Source organism: Colobus angolensis, unplaced genomic scaffold (assembly GCF_000951035.1).
Source record: "Colobus angolensis palliatus isolate OR3802 unplaced genomic scaffold, Cang.pa_1.0 Scaffold5, whole genome shotgun sequence".
Lineage (NCBI taxonomy): Eukaryota > Metazoa > Chordata > Mammalia > Primates > Cercopithecidae > Colobus > Colobus angolensis.
The window spans coordinates 28,983,155-29,000,317 of NW_012118487.1; the positions used below are offsets into that span (position 1 = coordinate 28,983,155).

Below are 17,163 nucleotides of genomic sequence, written 5' to 3' on the forward strand. Positions count from 1 at the left end.
TCTCAAAAAAAAAAAAAAAAAAAAAAGAAATACTATTCTAACTTCTTCCCACCTTTGTAAGTGCTGGTCACAAATAATTTCTCTGACCTACCGTGTCTGAAAATAGATGATAAGACCATTCCATTCCAGAGGGGTCTTACCCTCTACCTGGGAGGAAGGAATGCTATAGAGAGAGGTCAAAAAGAATTCCGATAAGACAGGACCCTCTGGGTTTTCCTGCTTAAGTCTATTACCAGTAGATCATATTCCTCTGTCCAATCACATTTCTACATGGCAGTCCATTCTTTGTTGAACTTAAGCATAAAAATACAGTTCTCCTTGGGTCGCTCAATCATCATGTCTGAAGGCTCCATGTCATGTGAAACTCTGACTGAATAAAATTGTTATGTTTCTCTCTTGTTAACCTGTATTTGTTATAGGAGTGTCAGCCATGACCCTTATGATGGGGAGGGCATGGATGAACTCAGAACCCAGGGCTTGCAGCCCAGACACCGAGCAACTGGCCCGGCAGTCGGGCACATACCCATAAGCCTGGGGCAGGCCATGGTGTTACAAGACGCTAAGTGGCACGGCCGGGTCTTGGACCCACACTGACGGCTGTGACTATGGTGACAGCAGAAGCTGCAGAGGCCATGGTTGTGGGAGATAGGGGAGCGGAGAGAGGAGGGACTCTGGTAGCTCCAGGAACCAGGGTGGAAGGCCAGCTTGCCCATCAGTCACCGTAGCCTGTCCCTATAGAGTCTGCACAGATATTAAACTCTCTGACCTGCGCCCCAGGACAGTAAATTATCACAAAGTAAAAGCCTACATGGGGACATTGCAATAAAGAATATCAGGGAGTTATTACAATTCTGCAAAGAGTTTAGTCTCTGTTTTTGAAAACTGCTGCAACACTGCAAAGTAAATATTCATAGACATAGAAATAGAAATTGAATGTAAAGATTGTTATGCTGGAAAAAACCACACTGTTTTCATATGAAGCTTCAGATGAACAAATTATTAAAGAGGAAGGCTTTTTTAAAATTAATTTTTCCTCGTAATTGAGGACACAGTGACAGAATGCATAAACAGGCATTTTGAATTATATATAACTCATGAGAACATTTTTAGTTTCTTGTAAGATCTCCACAAGTTACAGGAAATGTCAGAAGAAATATTAAAATAAGCTTGTATAAATTTACATCTAAAATTAAATTCAGACTTACTCAAAATGGATTTGTGTGAAGAATTAAATCTTTTAAAAAACTGTTTAACAAGAATCATCTGATGCAGATGTACTAAAATTTACATCTTGAAAGTTTATCAAAAATTTATCCAAATGTTGTCATAGTCCATAAAGCTATGTAACACTGCATCAGCAGAAAGATCCTTCTCCAAGTAAAAAATTATCAAAAATTATTTGCCACCTTGGATTTGCCAGGAGTGACTATCACTTTCAATTATATCCATTGAAAGCCAAGTTGCTAAAACTATAAACTTTGATGACCAAACAAATGTATTTGCAGAAAAGGCTTACAACACCAGATATCACATAAAGTATTCTTAAAGAAAAACTTTTTTCCTTTTTAGTCCCTTTAATAACACTTTTCTTGTTTTTTTGAGTAAGAGGCACCACATTTTTATTTTGCACTGGTCCCATAAATTCGGTAGCCAGCCTTGACTGTATTCACAACCTTTCCGAATGTAAGATACTTATTTTAGGTGTAAGAGTTCACTAGAGATTCACTAGTTCCCAATGCCAGATCTCAATTCAAATTAGTTTTGAAGAATTTCGAAGGAGTTGAGAAACATTATTTCAACTTTGGATTTAAGCCTGAAAGGAGAAAAAAACATTTTCAGAAAAGAGATGCTGAAAGAGGATGGTTTCCAAGACCCATCTCTTCCAATCACAGAAGCTGTCATAATGACAGTGAGGATGGTGGCGGTGCCATCTCCTGATAGTTGCAGTAATGGTAATGACAATGATAGCAATAATAATAGTAAATAAATCACACTGGCCATATTTTATTGCCCATATCCTATGTCTTGGCTAAACACTGGACTTGCTTTATCTCATTTAACCCTCCCAGCCACAATCTGAAGCTGTGCTAGTATTATTATATTGCAGATGATGATGCAACACTCAGAATCCAGGTTAACTTATTCTATCATACATCTAGTGAGTGACAGAGCTAGGACTTGTATTCACACAGAATTCCAAGCTTTTAATCATTTCATTCAAAGTCCACCAACCAAAAAGTAGCTTCTTGATGGGTGGCGAAGGTATAACTTTTTCTTTCCAGCTAGCTCCCTAGGATTGTGAAAGGAACAGAAGCGAGGCAAGCAACCTGATGTGTGCTACTCACACACCCTGACCCCTCAGTTTCTCAGCTCATCCCTTCAGTGCCATCTCTTCCAGGAAGGGCTCCCTAATTCCCCCCATGACCATCACTGTACTTTCTCCATCCTGAGTCTCATAGCACTTTATGTCTCCCTGTGATATTTACCATGTAACATCTTTATACCATGATTTGTGTGTGTACCATCTCGTAAACTATGCAAGTACAGGCACATGCTAAACTATCTTATACCTTCACAGATCCCTATGTATGGTGAGTACCAGTCAATTTACTAAATCAGTTAATTGACATGTGAATTTTTATAGGTACACATAAAAATTCCCCTTCAAGTATTTGGATTGTAGGAAGAACAAGTTGGAAGCTATGAATGTAACATCAAATGCATATTTTGCACACAACTAACCTTTAGATCCAAAAACCAACTGAAATGAAGACAGAAAATACCTAGATGCCATCTCTATTTAAAATCATGTTCATATCTGTTTAGTTTAAGAATTTACCTACCATAAACTCTTGACTTCATATATTTTTGAATACAAAACTGGTATCTCTGTAGCCAAGGAAGAGATTGATCCACCCTTCATTACTTTTATAAGCTACATCTGGAAGGGACTCACTTTAAAGAGAGTGCACCATTTTAAAAGAACACCCAATCTAGCTCAACATGATACAACTACTCAGATACTTCCCAGTGTCTTCCAAAGGAGGAGATTTTAAAATTTCAGCTTTTATTTATTCTTTCCTTTAGAACTTCCAATTTGTAAACTTTCAGGCTGAGCTGAAGCTAATAAAAAAGTTCTGGTTCTTTTTCCACTGACAATAGGCACGAACAGTTGCCCTGCCAGTTTCATCAAGCTGCCTACACTAGTACTCTTCTCAGCAAGAGGAAACTTGCAACTCACCTCCTTGGAATGATGCCATTTTCCAAACTTGTTGTCTGACTTCGAAGCCAGCGACGCTGGTAACTGCTGGAAGAAGATGTAGAGGAACTTGGAGATGGAAAAGGTGTGATCAAAAGACTGCTTAGTGAGGCTGTAGAAGAATTTAGAATTTAAAAGTTGAGATCAATTAGTTCTTATGTAGCTACATAATGCACAACATTATGAATGTATTTAATATCATTTAACTCTACATTTATTATGTATTTAATATCACTAAGCTGTATACTTTGCCATTAAAAAATGACAACACCTGCAATTACCTTTGCACCAACCTAACAAAATGGTTGAGATGGTAAATTTTATGTTATGTGTATTTTAATACAATCCAAAAATTGGAAAAAAATATCTATGCCAAGTAATCTAAAATTTCAGGTTCTACCAGTCATATCCAGCAGGGGGAGACTATAATTTCTCTTTTGCTAAGATTTCTGAATAGCAAAGAAAACATCCTTTAAAAAGGAAAACAAATTAAAGGAAATAAGAGTGTCACAGATGTAGCAAGTACATAAATTAGCAGGCCCATATTACAAACGCAAAATAATCATTACTCAGAGTGTAGATTGCAGATTTCTACTAAAATGGTCCACACAACATAACTATATTGCCACCTGGTATCTAATGCCATACACAATGTTTGCTTTACACACATTTCTTCCTGAGTACTCCTTCACTCTAGACTTTGAGGTAAAATTTAGGCAAATAAGTTTTTTCCCCACCTAGTATCATGTCTTCCAACCTTCATCTCCATATATACAATACTTAGCCTCCTTCCCTCCAGCCCCCACTGCTACTCTGTTGTCTGTGAAAAAGAAACCTCTACTCTCCAATATGCTCTCTGCTTGAATTACTTATTTGCTTCTGAGCCTTTCTCTGCTTCCTCCTGCCACATATTAGATGCCTACACCTGCGTCTCAGGAAGTATGAGCTGACAGTGCCAGCCCAGACTTTTCTAACCAGCAGGGAGGAGGGACTAGTCCTTCTCAGGTAGGCAAAGGGTTTCTTTCAAGTGAAGCTGCTTGATGAACATCCACTGATTTGAAAGAATGGAAGAAAACAGACTTGTTCTGCTTTTACTTCCCTAGGGCTAAGGAATTAGACATTGAAATGTCACTCAGTCCAGTGGAAAATAAAACAGGGTGTTACAGATGGCCAGGCAACATTTTCTGAAACAAATCACAGGGTAAAGGAAACTGATTTTGGTAAACACAGTATACTATGCTCATGAATATGACTTGATAAAGCAGTGTCTCCACATGAACGATTACATTTTTATTTATACTTTCGTGGGCAAACGTCAATAACCTGACTCTTACATACTATATACTCTTATATACTATATACTCCCCGACCTGAGCTCTTATATACTACAGGAGTTACTTTGCTATCAACTAATAAGAAATGCCAGGTGTGCTAGGCAACTGGGGTAAGTGGTAGACAAGTCTATAATAGTATCAACGAACATGATGACTCAAGTTTCTTTCCAAAGCAGAGGTCTATGAGATGCTTTTCCTTTTATCTAGCTGATATTCACAGAAAATTTGTTTGGTAGGTCTTAATCATCTTTGCATCCATTGTACCCACAACAGTGCCTTGACCACAGTAGGCAATTAGCAAATACTTCCTGAACGTATGGCACATTTTCTTTTTTTTTAAAACCAAACTGTTACATGTGGCTGGCCCCAGTAAGCTGACCTGGTTGCCATCTTGAGACCAGACTTAAATCCCCAAAATCAAATCCACATTTCAAGTATCACTGAACAGGTAATTTTACTGAGAATTTTGAAGGGAGTTAGAAGAGAGCTTTTCCTTGGAGTCACACAAAATTACTTAATAAAACATCCCAAATAGACATTTCTGTCCTGCCCCCTAGTTTCCAAAGTCCCCTACAGAATCCAGAAGCCCCCTCCCACATCTCCAGGGTCCTGCCTCTTTCCTTGCCTTATGCTGCAAATCAACTTCTGGCAGGCAGAAGACAAGGTTGATGGGGGTACTTGTTGGATAAATACTTTTCTCCTGTCACAGTATTAGGGCTTAGAAAATGGTACCCCAAAATATGGTGCCCTGGCATCCTGAGCACTTTGGACCAAAGGACACTGGAAGGCCTCAGAAGTCAAGTCTGTCTCAGACCTTCCTCCTGCCCTTCTTTCTCCTGCTCCCGCTCCTCCCTGCAAGGCAAATCACAGAAACTTAAAATTCCTCTCTGCATTAAGGCAAGTCATAGAAACTAGATCCCCTTTCCCCCAAAGCCAGCCATGAAACCTAGAAATATTACTCTAACATTCCCCTGCCTTTCTGTGTAAGAGCTGGCTATAAAGAAATTCTTATACCTACTTTATCTGAAAGTAGATTGTAAGACCCTTAATTCCAGAAGGGGTCCAGTCCTATACCTGACAGGAAGAAACGCCACACAGAGAGATCAAGAAGAATCTGGATGGGCCCTTGCTAGGTGGGTTTTCTTTCCCCTTTGGTCTATGACTGTAAGATCAACCTCTCTTTGTCCAATCACAATTCTACCTGGCTACCCACTCTTTATCAAATCTAAGCATAAAAAGGGACAGTTTTCCCTTGGGTCTTTGGGTACTTCTGAAGGCTCCCAAACCATATAAAATTTTGAAGCATTCTTCAGTATGACAATTGCATTTTCAACTCCAGAATTTCTGCTTCTTTTTAATTATTGCAATTTCTTCATTAAATATATCTGATGGGATTCTGAATTCCTTCTGTGTTCTCTTGAATTTTGAGTTTCCTCAACACAACTATTTTGAATTCTCTGTCTGAAAGGTCACATATCTCTGTCTCTCCAGGACTGGCCCCTGGTGCCGTATTTACTCCATTTGGTGAGGTAACGTGATCCTGGATGGCCTTTATGCTTGTGGATGTCAGCAAGTGTCTGGGCATTGAAGAGTTAGATATTGATTGTAGTCTTCACAATCTGGGCTTATCTGTACCCATCCTTCTTGGGCAGGCTTTCCAAGTGTTTGAAGGGACTTGGGTATTGTGATCTAAGTTTTTGGTCACTGCAGCTGTATCTGCATTAGGGGGTACCCCAAGCCAACTGACACTGTGCTCCCCTTGGCTGATCTTAGATAAAATCTAGAATTCTCTGGATTACCAGGCAAAGACTCTTGTTCTCTTCCCTTACTTTCTCCCAGACAAATGGAGTCTCTCTCTCTCTGCTGAGCTGCCTGGAGCTGGAGGAGGGGGTGACACAAACATCCCTGTGACCACCACCATTGAGACTGCACTGGGTCAGACCTGAAGCCAGCACAGCACTGGGTGTTGCCCAAGGCCTGCTGCAACTACTACCTGGTTATCGCCTATGTTTGCTTAAGGACCTAGGGCTCTAAAATCAGCAGATGGTGAAGCCAGCCAGACTTGTGTCCTTCCCTCAAAGGTGGCAAGTTCTCCTTGGTGGGTCCAGAGATACTATCTGTGAGCCAATGCCTGGAGTCAGAAACCTTAGGAATCTACCTGGTGCTCTGTTCTGTTGCAGCTGGGCTGGCATCCAAGTCACAAGACAAAGTCATTCCAACTCTTCCCTCCCCTGTCCCCAGGCAGAGGAGTCTCTCTCCATGTCCACCACCACTACAGGCCCACAGTGGGTACTGCCAGCCTATAACTGATGTTCACTTAACGCCCAAGGGCTCTTCAGTCAGCTTATGGTGAATGTTGCCATGCCTGGGACTCACCCTTAGGGCAGTGGGCTCCCCTCTGGCCCAGGGTAGGTCCGCAGATGCTGTCAAAGAGCCAATGTCTGGAATTGAGGACCCTAAGCGCTTGCTTGGTGTTCTACGCCACTGTGCCCAAACTGGTACCTTGGTGCAAACAAAGTCCTCTTTATTCTTCCCTCTGCTTTTCTCAAGCATAAGGGGCCTCTCTTCATAGCTACCACAACACTGACTGTGCTAGGTCACATCACATCTCAGAGTCTCACCCAGGACCTTAAGTCAGCAGGTGATGAATCCTGCCAGGACTGGGTCCTTCCCTTCAAGGCAGCGGGTTCCTTTGTGGCCCAGGCTGTGTCTGAAAATGTCCGGGAGCTAGGGCCTAGAATAGGCACCTCATGACATTGCCCCGTGCTCTATCCTACTGTGTCTGAGCTGGTATCCAAGTTGCAAGACAAAGTCCTCTTTACTGTTCCCTCTCTTCTCATCAAATGGAAGAAAGGAGTTTCTCCTGGAGCTACGAACTACACTGCCTGGGGTTGGAAGATTGGTGGCACAAGCACTCCCTTGGCTGCTGTATCACTAAGCTGTGTGCACCCTAAGTCCACTGGCTCTGAGCCCAGCACAGCATCAGACTGGCCCAGGAGTTGCAGTCCTTGTGGTCTAGACAGCCTTTCAAGTTTATTCATTTAGGACCCCAGAGCACTTTAGCCCGTGGTGGCAAGGCTTTCCAAAACTCAAGTTCCAGCTGCTGGGATGGGCGTTTCCTTCTGGCTAGGGCTGGAGTAAGTGCTCTGTGGGCGCCAGCTGAGCTCTGCCTGGTGTTGGCAACACTGCATTCCAATGCAAAGTTTCTCCCCAAGCGCACAGATTCCCTTTCTGCACCACATGGTCAGGGGATTGGGGAGGGGTGGCGCTGGCCTACCCTCCCACCCTCTATGAAGTTAAAACCAGGTACTGTGATCGCTGAGCTGATTTTTGGTTTTTATGAAGGTGCTTTTTTTGTGTGGATAGTTTTCAAATTTGGGGTTCCTGCAGGGAGGATGATCGGCGGAGGTTTCCATTCAGCCATCTGGCTCTGCCTCCTCTTCACGTAAAATTTTAATTAAATCATTTGTTATGCTTTTCTCTTGTTAACCTGTATTTTGTTACAGGAGTGTCAGCTATGACCCTTATGAGGGGTGAGAAAAGGTATCACACCCTTTCTGACCCTACAACACAAGACAGAGAAGACCCTGAGGTCCAATTTATTCTGGAAATTATCTGTATTATATAATTCAGGTTACAAACTGAATAAGAGTCCAGGCTCCTAGTTCAAATCCTGCTTCTGTGTCTAGTAGCTGTGACTCTTGGACAGCAGTTGACTTAACCTGTCAGCTTTCTCATCTGTAAAACGGGGACAATAAAGTACCACACCTCAGTATTTTTCATGAAAGCTGCTATCTGCTAGTGGATTCTGAATTGTTTAGTGGATCAAAACCAACATTTTTAAAAAAAACAGAAAAGAAAACAGAGTATATTGCACTGTTAATATTAATCCATGAAACTTCTCTGTAATATGTAAAGATATTTCTCACTAGATCATGATGTAAAAAGGAATTAGCATGGGTTGCAGACCAAAGAAAATTTGAAAAAATAGCTATTTCATAAGCTTCCTGTGAAGATTAAACAAATCAATACATGTACAACATTTAACCCAGTCACCCACATGATAAATGTTAGCTTTTTACTTCTTCTAATCATTCTTGGAAAAGGTGGGCCAAGTAAGACAACTTGGAGTACTAGAAGATTATTAGTTCTGATTAGTTAATTATGAGAAGAACTTAGAACTTGTAATAGAGACATAACAAGGGAAGGCAAAAAAATCAAAGAGAACATTCCTTTTTTCCTGCTGAATGACACTTTTTATGGCATGCAAATCAGACAGTTTATATTAAAGTGTTGGCTTAGTGTTATCCAGTGTTTCCTCATCAAAAGTATTTTAAGATTTTTATGTAAAAGTGCTGTGGCACATCATTGTTAATCATAGACTCTAGATAACAATTCAGTACAACTTTCAAACGCAAGAGGACTAACCTTAACCTGAAAACAACTGCCATTTTCACGAGGGTGGATTCAGTCAACATTAGTGTATCTGAATGTTGGCCTGGCTCACTATCTGAATGGCAGTGCCTTCTGATGCAATGCATGCAATACTACTAGAGTGCTAGTACACATGTGAGTCACCTGGGGAGCTTGTTTAAAAAGAAAGCTTCACGAAGGTGGTGGTGCAAGCATGTGTGTCCAGTAACTTGGGGGCCTGAGGCAGGAGGATAGCTCAAGCCCAGAGGATCGCTTGAGCCTAGGAGCTTGAGTCCAGCCTAAATAACACAGTGAGACCTCATCTCTAAAAAAAAGACAAGGCAGCAACATGGGCTCTCCCCCAGTTGATTCACTACCTTTGGAATAGAGCCTAGCATCTACATGATAATGAAAAGAAATTCTGCATGAGTTCAGTGCTAGCTGTGCCCCCAGTTAACTCTGTGTACTGGATAAAGAAATTCTCCAATTGGTGCCTCAGTTATCAAATGCAAGACTTTTAGTTAAATTATTCACAGGCTCAGTTTCAGTTTTAAAAGTGCTAGATCTAAACGGTTCCTTAATATTTTTAGCTTTTCTTTTACAATACTTTTATAATTAGAAAAAAAGTTAATGCATATAGGTTGCAAAGATTTTGGCAGTTTTGTGCATTAAGAAGAAAATTAAAATTAACCCTAGTTCCATCACCAGATTACTGTTAACATTTTATATCTGGTTAACTCCCAGCTTAAACACAACTATGCTTTTGTCCCCACCCTCCTATCTAAGGAGGTATCTTCAACTAGCATCCATTTATTCCTGCAGAGATTAACAACGAGAAAAGAGAATCAATCTAAAGATTTTAAAATGCTGATTGCTGCTGTTCCTGGCATGTGCCAATCAAGTTCAAGATTAATGTTTAACTTTCTCTGAAAAAAATTTTGCTACTTGTGACAGTTTATTAGAAAACACTGTAGTGATTATTTGACAAAAGAATTTAGATTTGACCAAATAAGGCCCTGAAACTCTTAAATCAAATCCATTCACTCAATGAATATTTACTGAACACTTACTAAGCGCCTGCACCATGCTAGGGACCCAGCTCTAGGATGGAAACTGAAGGGACATAGGCAGAGTAGTTGCCCTTAAGAAAATTAACACTCGTGGAATAAATACGATTATTTCAGACAGTGGTAATTACTATAAAAATAAGTTACCATGATTTTCTCTAAGTAACAAGGACAAAGGTTTACAGGGGTGGTAGAGGTAAATTCTGTAATCAGTGGTCAAGAACACCTTTATGAAAGCGGGTCATCTCAACTGAGACTTAAATGCCAACAAAAGCCAGCCATGGAAAAGGCTCAAAGGGAGAACATTCCAGATATTCTATATGAAAAGAACCAGATAACATCAATAATTACAAAAAAAATCCATGCACGCTCCTACTGAAATACATGGATGGATTTATTTTACCCCCCTCATTCAAATATTCATTGATCATCTACTATATGCCAGGTACTATATGAGCTGCTGAGAACAGATCTGTTGATATGACAGATTGGGTAGGTTTCTGCCCTCCTGGAGCTCATACTCTGCGGGAGAAGAACAAACAAAAGTCTTCAAGGATTTAACAACATAACAACAGAATGTGTTAAGTCGAGAAAGAAAGTGCAAAAGTCAAGCACTCAGAAGCAGCTCCAGTTTCTTCAAAGGAAAAAGTTTTGAAGTTGGCTTCTTTATTCTGCTGGAAAATGTGATCATAGTTCCAAACAGGCAGCACCCTCAGACTTTGTCCAGGAAACAGGGCTACAGCAAATGATCAGGGCAGGACCCTGGAACAGATCTACGCCCTGCCAAGCATTTTCATTTGCAAGGAGACATCTAGGGAAAGGATGCTACAGAGAACTCCTAACTCTTCTCTATCTTCAGCAGCCACTCAAATACATGTGGAAACAATCCCATCAAAATAAAAAATGTATCAGTGGGATCAGACCCCTATTTCCTCTCCAGACTCATTCTGCACCACTCTCCCTTCCCCACGATACATCTTCGCACTAGCCCTAAGCCCTTCCTGTACCTGAGATGCTCTTTGCTGTGATCTTCACATAGCTGGTCCCTACTGCCATTCAAGTCTCAGGTGAAATTTTCTCTTCTCAGAGAGGCCTTCCATAAGTTTTATTTTCCTCAATGGTAAGTGGCTGTCTACATTTTATTGTCTATTATCTGTGTCTTCTTTATTGAATATAAATCTGTGAGATCAGGGATAATATCCATTTGATCACTGATCTATTCTCATATCCTAGAAAAAGCGTCTGCCACATAAGATGCTCAAGAAATACTGCTGGTTGAAGAATAAGCAAACAATATGTGAAGGATGACAGTGATATCCATCTCAATCAAGTGTGACAGAAATGAAGCATTAGAGAAACACATTTCTGGACAGAATTCAAATACTGAATTTGTTAAAATTTCCTGTGGCCAACACAGTATATACGGCATTTAGATTTTCTTTTTTCCCCTGCCTTCACTAAAAATAATTTTTTGGATGGTGTAAGTGATAGCATGGCTCTGAAGCTGAGCACTTTTTATATCTGTTTGACACAGGGGGTATTACATCCACAACATAATAATGATCTCTGTTTATTGTAATATGACCCTACTTATCTTCAAGTTTTAGCTTGAAACACTGGAAAAAATATAAGGTTCCCCAAAGTTTAGCAACTGTATTTCTCAACACACAAACATAGGAGCATTTAAAAGATAAATGAGTAGAGCTGTAATTATTGTCTAGCAGGAAAATTTCATTTAAAATAAACCAAAAACATTAATTTAATAGGAAAATCAAATTATAAGGATTACATTTTAGTTCCCAAATCACAAAATGACTTTAGGACTTTAAAGGGTCCTCAAAAGCCAAACAGGTACTTTAAAGTTTTAATAAAATTTCTATAAAGGCCCTTTAATAAAAAGCCAATGTTCTTACCACCTTGATTTCAAAACATCTTAAATTGTTTCCTTTTTAAAAAATGTGTATAATTAAAAAAATTATACTGTGGTTTTAAAAAAATTTATAAGGGGTCCAAGTGCAGTTTTGTTACGTGGATATGTTGTATGGTAAAACACCTTAAATTTTAATTTATCTAAAGTATAAACGCTAGCCACCTTGGTAACCAACTCACTCTCTGCATTTATATGTCAAATTATTCTAATGCCCTATGTCTTTTATCCATAGTTTGGGCTCTAAGAAAGGTGTCTACAAAAGACTTATGGAGGGCATAAAAATGTGGTCCTTTATTGTTCCATTTAAGTAAAAGTTACTTACTCTGGCTTCACAAAGGATTTTAATTCAAGTTACACTAAATTTATAGTTTGCAGAATTTGATGTATTGCTCCATTTATTTATGTCTTCTTTTTAATATAAGTTTTTACAGTTTCTCCATAGCAGTATCACATATTTTTTCTTAGATTTGTTCCTTTATCCCTTACAGTTTTTATTGCTACCTACATTACTTTCTAATTTTTCTTAAACAGGTATGTAAGAATGCAAATTTAGAAAGGAAAAAGCTAAGGCAAAAGACCAAATAAGTTTGTGGAAATGAAAAAGATAAATATCCATGCTGGGAAAATACCAAATGTCTGAAATAGGAGAAGTATAAAGAAACAAGAAACTAAGCCACACTACAGATTATCAAGCTCACATATATGAAGACAAGGCAAAGCAAGGCTAAGGCCAAGGCCAAGATTCGATGGTTAAGATACAACCAGGCATTTTAAGATTTGGATAGTTAATTACTTACATAGACAGTGAAAAGAAGAAGCCAAAGGTGATCCTTGCCCCACACACCAAAAAGGACAACACCAACACAAGAGGGGCCAGATGCCTACAAGGCAAGTTGTAGGATATCCTGTGGCTGGGGAGTCAGCTCTAGACTGCAGCTACACGCTTTTATGTACTGCAGCTCTAGTCTGAGGCAGGCAGGGCAGAAAGTCCCATACCTCATCAGAACTCTGGAGTGGATGAGAAACTATCATGACAGCCTCCCGGGGAAGGTAGGGAAGTGTTCCAGGGGGATCAAGTTGTACTGCCAGGGCTCAGATAAGATGCAGCTTAAGCCTTTGCCTATATGGAATTGTGCAAAGTCAATGGGTGTCACAGCCTTTTCCCCGACACAAAGAATAAACAAAAACAGTACCCTCCTTTGCTCTTCTCCACTCTACAAAGCACTCCATCAGTTCAGTCAGTGAAGGCGTCAAGTACAAATGGGATGCCATCTGTCATTATTCAATGGTCCCATACTGTAATAAAGAACCTCACTTTATTTCTTGATGTTCAACTCCTGATAGCTTTTAAGCTTTACCCTCCTCTCCCTCTTCCCTTTCTGCTCCACACCTGGGCAAACTGATGAGAAAGCCCAAGTGCTCACTCCTTTGGTGCCAGCGAGAATTTCAAACCATATGCAGGAACCCTCACCCCAGCCTTACCCCGCAACCACCATAAAAGCCCCAGTCTAATCTCCTGTCCCATTCTCTTAAGACATTCTCCAACCAGCTCGAGAAGCCCACCCTGTTCTCTCCCCAGAAGAGCCTCATCATGTGAGTAATAAGCCTTTTCATATCCTCTTGGTGTGTGCATGTAGAGTCATCAATCTTGACATCTAAACCAAATTTTGGGTGGTTGTACATCCTGTATCTGCAGAGTGACCAAAACACATGTCTTATATGAACACTATGATAATGTGTATTCTTACCCTGAAAGTTCATTTCAAAGCACTTAAATAAAAATGTTTAAAAGTACATATAAGTTCTCCTTATACTGACTTTGTTTATTTTACCACCTTTAAGAACAGAGGAAATGCAGTTGCAGACAGAATGGAAAAAATATTTTTCTTGTCAATGATGTGAACACCTTGACAAGGAAGAGTCTAAAGCTAAATTCAGGTCAGTAGACAAGGCTGGATGACACCGGTCTCAATCCCAGCCCTCTGAACCTTACTCTACTCATGTACTCAAGACTTCCAAATTTCAGCTTCTGGCCAGGCATGGTGGCTCATGCCTGTAATCCCAGCACTTTGGGAGGCTGAGGTGGGTGGATCACCTGAGGTCAGGAGTTCGAGACCAGCCTGGCCAACATGGCAAAACCCCATTTCTACTGAAAATACAAAAATCAGCCAGGTGTGGTGGTGTGTGCCTGTGATTTCAGCTACTTGGGAGGCTGAGGCAGAAGAAAATCACTTGAACCCGGGAGGCGGAGTTTGCAGTGAGCTGAGATTGCGCCACTGCACTCCAGCCTGGGCGACAAAGCAAGACCTTGTCTCAAAACAAAACAAAACAAATTTTAGCTTCTGCCCCAACCCATCTCACTAGAGCCATTTTCCTATTTCTAAATTACAGCTGACTACGCACAACTGGAGAACATGTAGACATTTCTAGGTAAAAATGTATCCCAATCTCTGTAGCTAAAATATTATCTTAATATCTATCTCCCTGACCTGGCCTCCTGCTTTCCCTGTACTGGGTAATGCCCATCTTCCACTTGCTTTCTCAGGTTAGAAACTGGAGAGGCATCCTTGATTCCTCCTTTCTCCTCCATAACCTGTGTCCCATTAATCACTGAACCTTGCCAATGCAACCTCCTAGGATGGCTGAAACCCAACTTCTTCTCTCCCAAGACTCTACTTAAAAATTTCTAATGGGAACCACTAGAATAACCCCTTAAAAAGCTATCTTTTGGATCTGTATATGTAAAGAAGACATATTCAAAATATCCAAAAGAGAATACAATGAGGATGCATTTCCCTCCATACCTGTCCCAGCTTGTGCCGCCTTTTCCAAAGACATTCTATGAGTGGAGAAATGGCTGATTCTAGGATGGGGGTAGGAAATACACAAGATGACTCTGGAGCATCTTGTCGTGCGGAAAGTAAGGAAGTGCTCAATATACCCCAACCCCTCACAGACAGAGGTATGTTAAAGGAGCATGGAAGCCTACCGAGAGAGTTCCCAATGGTCAAAACTGAAATGATTTGAGCAACAAAAGAAATGAAGTGGTGGGGTGCTGTGGCTCAAGCCTGTAACCCCAATACTTTGGGAGGCTGAGGTGGGAAAATCGCTTGAGCCCGGGAGTTTGAGACCAGCCTGGGCAACATAGTGGGGCCTTGTTTCTACATAAAAAAAAAAAAAAAAAAATACTGGGTGTGGTGGTGCATGACTACAGTCCCAGCTGAGGAGGGAGGATCCCTTGTGCTCAGGAGTTTGAGGCTGCAGTGATGTAGTGAGCTATGATCACACCAGAGCACTCCAGCCTAGGGGCAAGAAAGACCGTCTCAAAAAAAAAAAAAAAAAAGAAAGAAATGAAGTAGTATTGGGTTTTAGTCAAAAGTGAAAAATTACTATTAATATATTTGAGTTCATAGTAGTATAATGACTAAACAAATAAAAATGGGAGAAGAGACCTATCTCCAGCAGAAGTCCAAATAATTTATGTAGCTACTCCGTTCTCAAGGAGGGGCAGCGTAATTCCCCACCCCTTAGGTATGGGCTAAGCATAGTGACTTCTTTCCAAAGTACACAGCCTGGACAGGAGGAAATAAAGAGTAACTTTACGGTGGAGAAACTGAAAAACACTACCTCAGCCAGGTAATCAAGGCCAATATTAACAGTCATAAATCATGTTGGTAGTATATACCCTTATAGGATGTGATGAAAATGGCACTTTACTTCTGTGATCTTCCTTCCCCAAACCCATAACCTCAGTGTAATCATGAGAAAAACATTAAACACATTCTAATACTGGGGCAATCTACAAAATACCTAACCAGTACTCCTCAAGATTACCAAAAACAAAGAAAATCTGAGAAACCACCACAGCTAAGAGAAGCCTGAAGAACATGACAACTAAGTGTCATGTCCCAGAACCAGAAAAGGCCATTAGATGAAAAACTAAGGAAAACAAAAACAAAAACAAAAAAACCTGTGGACTTTAGCTAATAGTAATGTATCAGTATTGGTTCATTAATTGTAACAAATATATCATACCAACATAAGATGTTAATAATAGGGTGAACAGAGTGCAGGTTATATGGGAACTCTTGTACTACCTTCTCAATTTTTCTGTAAGTCTAAAATTGTTCTAGAAAATAAAACTATTTTTAAAATTTTCCCCTTTTATCAACTATTTAGACAGGCAGTTAAAAATTGCAGGCCTAGGCTAGGCATGGTGGCTCACACCTATAATCTCAGCACTTTGGGAGGCCAAGGTGGGTGGATTGCTTGAGCTCAGGAATTCCAGACCAGCTTGAGCAACATGGCGAAACTCCATCTCTACCAAAAATACAAAAATTAGCTAGGTGTGGTGCTATGTACCTGTAGTCCCAGCTACTTGTGAGGCTGAGGTGGGAGGATGGCTTAAGCCTGTGAGGCAGAGGTTACAGGGAGTCAAGATTGTGCCATTGCACTTTAGCCTGGGCAACACAGCCAGAAAAAAAGAAAAAAAAGAAAAAGAAAAGGCAGGTCTAAAAGAGAATAAATAACATCTTTATGTCTTCAATTTCTCTACATCTTCTACTGCTAACTTAACTCTCACACTTGGAGCTCCTGCTGTTTCAGAACTTGGGTCTTCATCCCTACACAATTTTAGATGGGTATAAGGAGACAAAATCTTAGAGAACAAACTACAGTGTGAACATAAAGAGTTTTTACATTAACAGAGTGTTAAATGCCACCACAGGTGTGAAGCTCTCACACTAGTCTTGACGTGGACTCCGTGACTTCAGAACCGCTCCCAGGTATGATATCTGAAGGTAAACACATCTACCAGGATAGCAGGGAGAGCAAAATGCCACTCAGGGCCATTTGCAGCCCTCTCCACCATCTGTGCTCCCTTCCTCTCAACAGGAGGACCGGAGACTGGAAGTAAAGACTGCCCAGAATAGAAGTCAAAGTGCCAAAGAAAGCCAGCCTTCTCTAGCTTCCAAAATTCACATTGGTATCAATGTTTATCCCCCATTCTCTTCAATCTGGTTAGTCCCAAGTTCCTCTCTTGGACTGCAAAAAAGCATTCCGACCTGGCTGAATCTTTACTTTTCATCTGACTTTCTACTTTAATTTGAACTTGGCTTCCCAACTTGTCTGTTTTTCAAAGAGCAAGGAAAAGTGGTTTCA

General features: G+C 40.5%; 1 protein-coding gene across 2 annotated transcripts in view; it reads right to left on the reverse strand.

Moving 5' to 3' along the window:
• Positions 1–17,163, reverse strand: part of FNIP2 (folliculin interacting protein 2) — a 139,081-nt gene that overhangs the window by 51,418 nt on the left and 70,500 nt on the right. For both annotated transcript variants that reach the window (XM_011959698.1, XM_011959697.1), the window contains one exon: positions 3,242–3,371. In XM_011959698.1, coding sequence (XP_011815088.1) covers positions 3,242–3,371 — 130 coding nt within the window. The remainder of the gene's footprint in view (positions 1–3,241; positions 3,372–17,163) is intronic.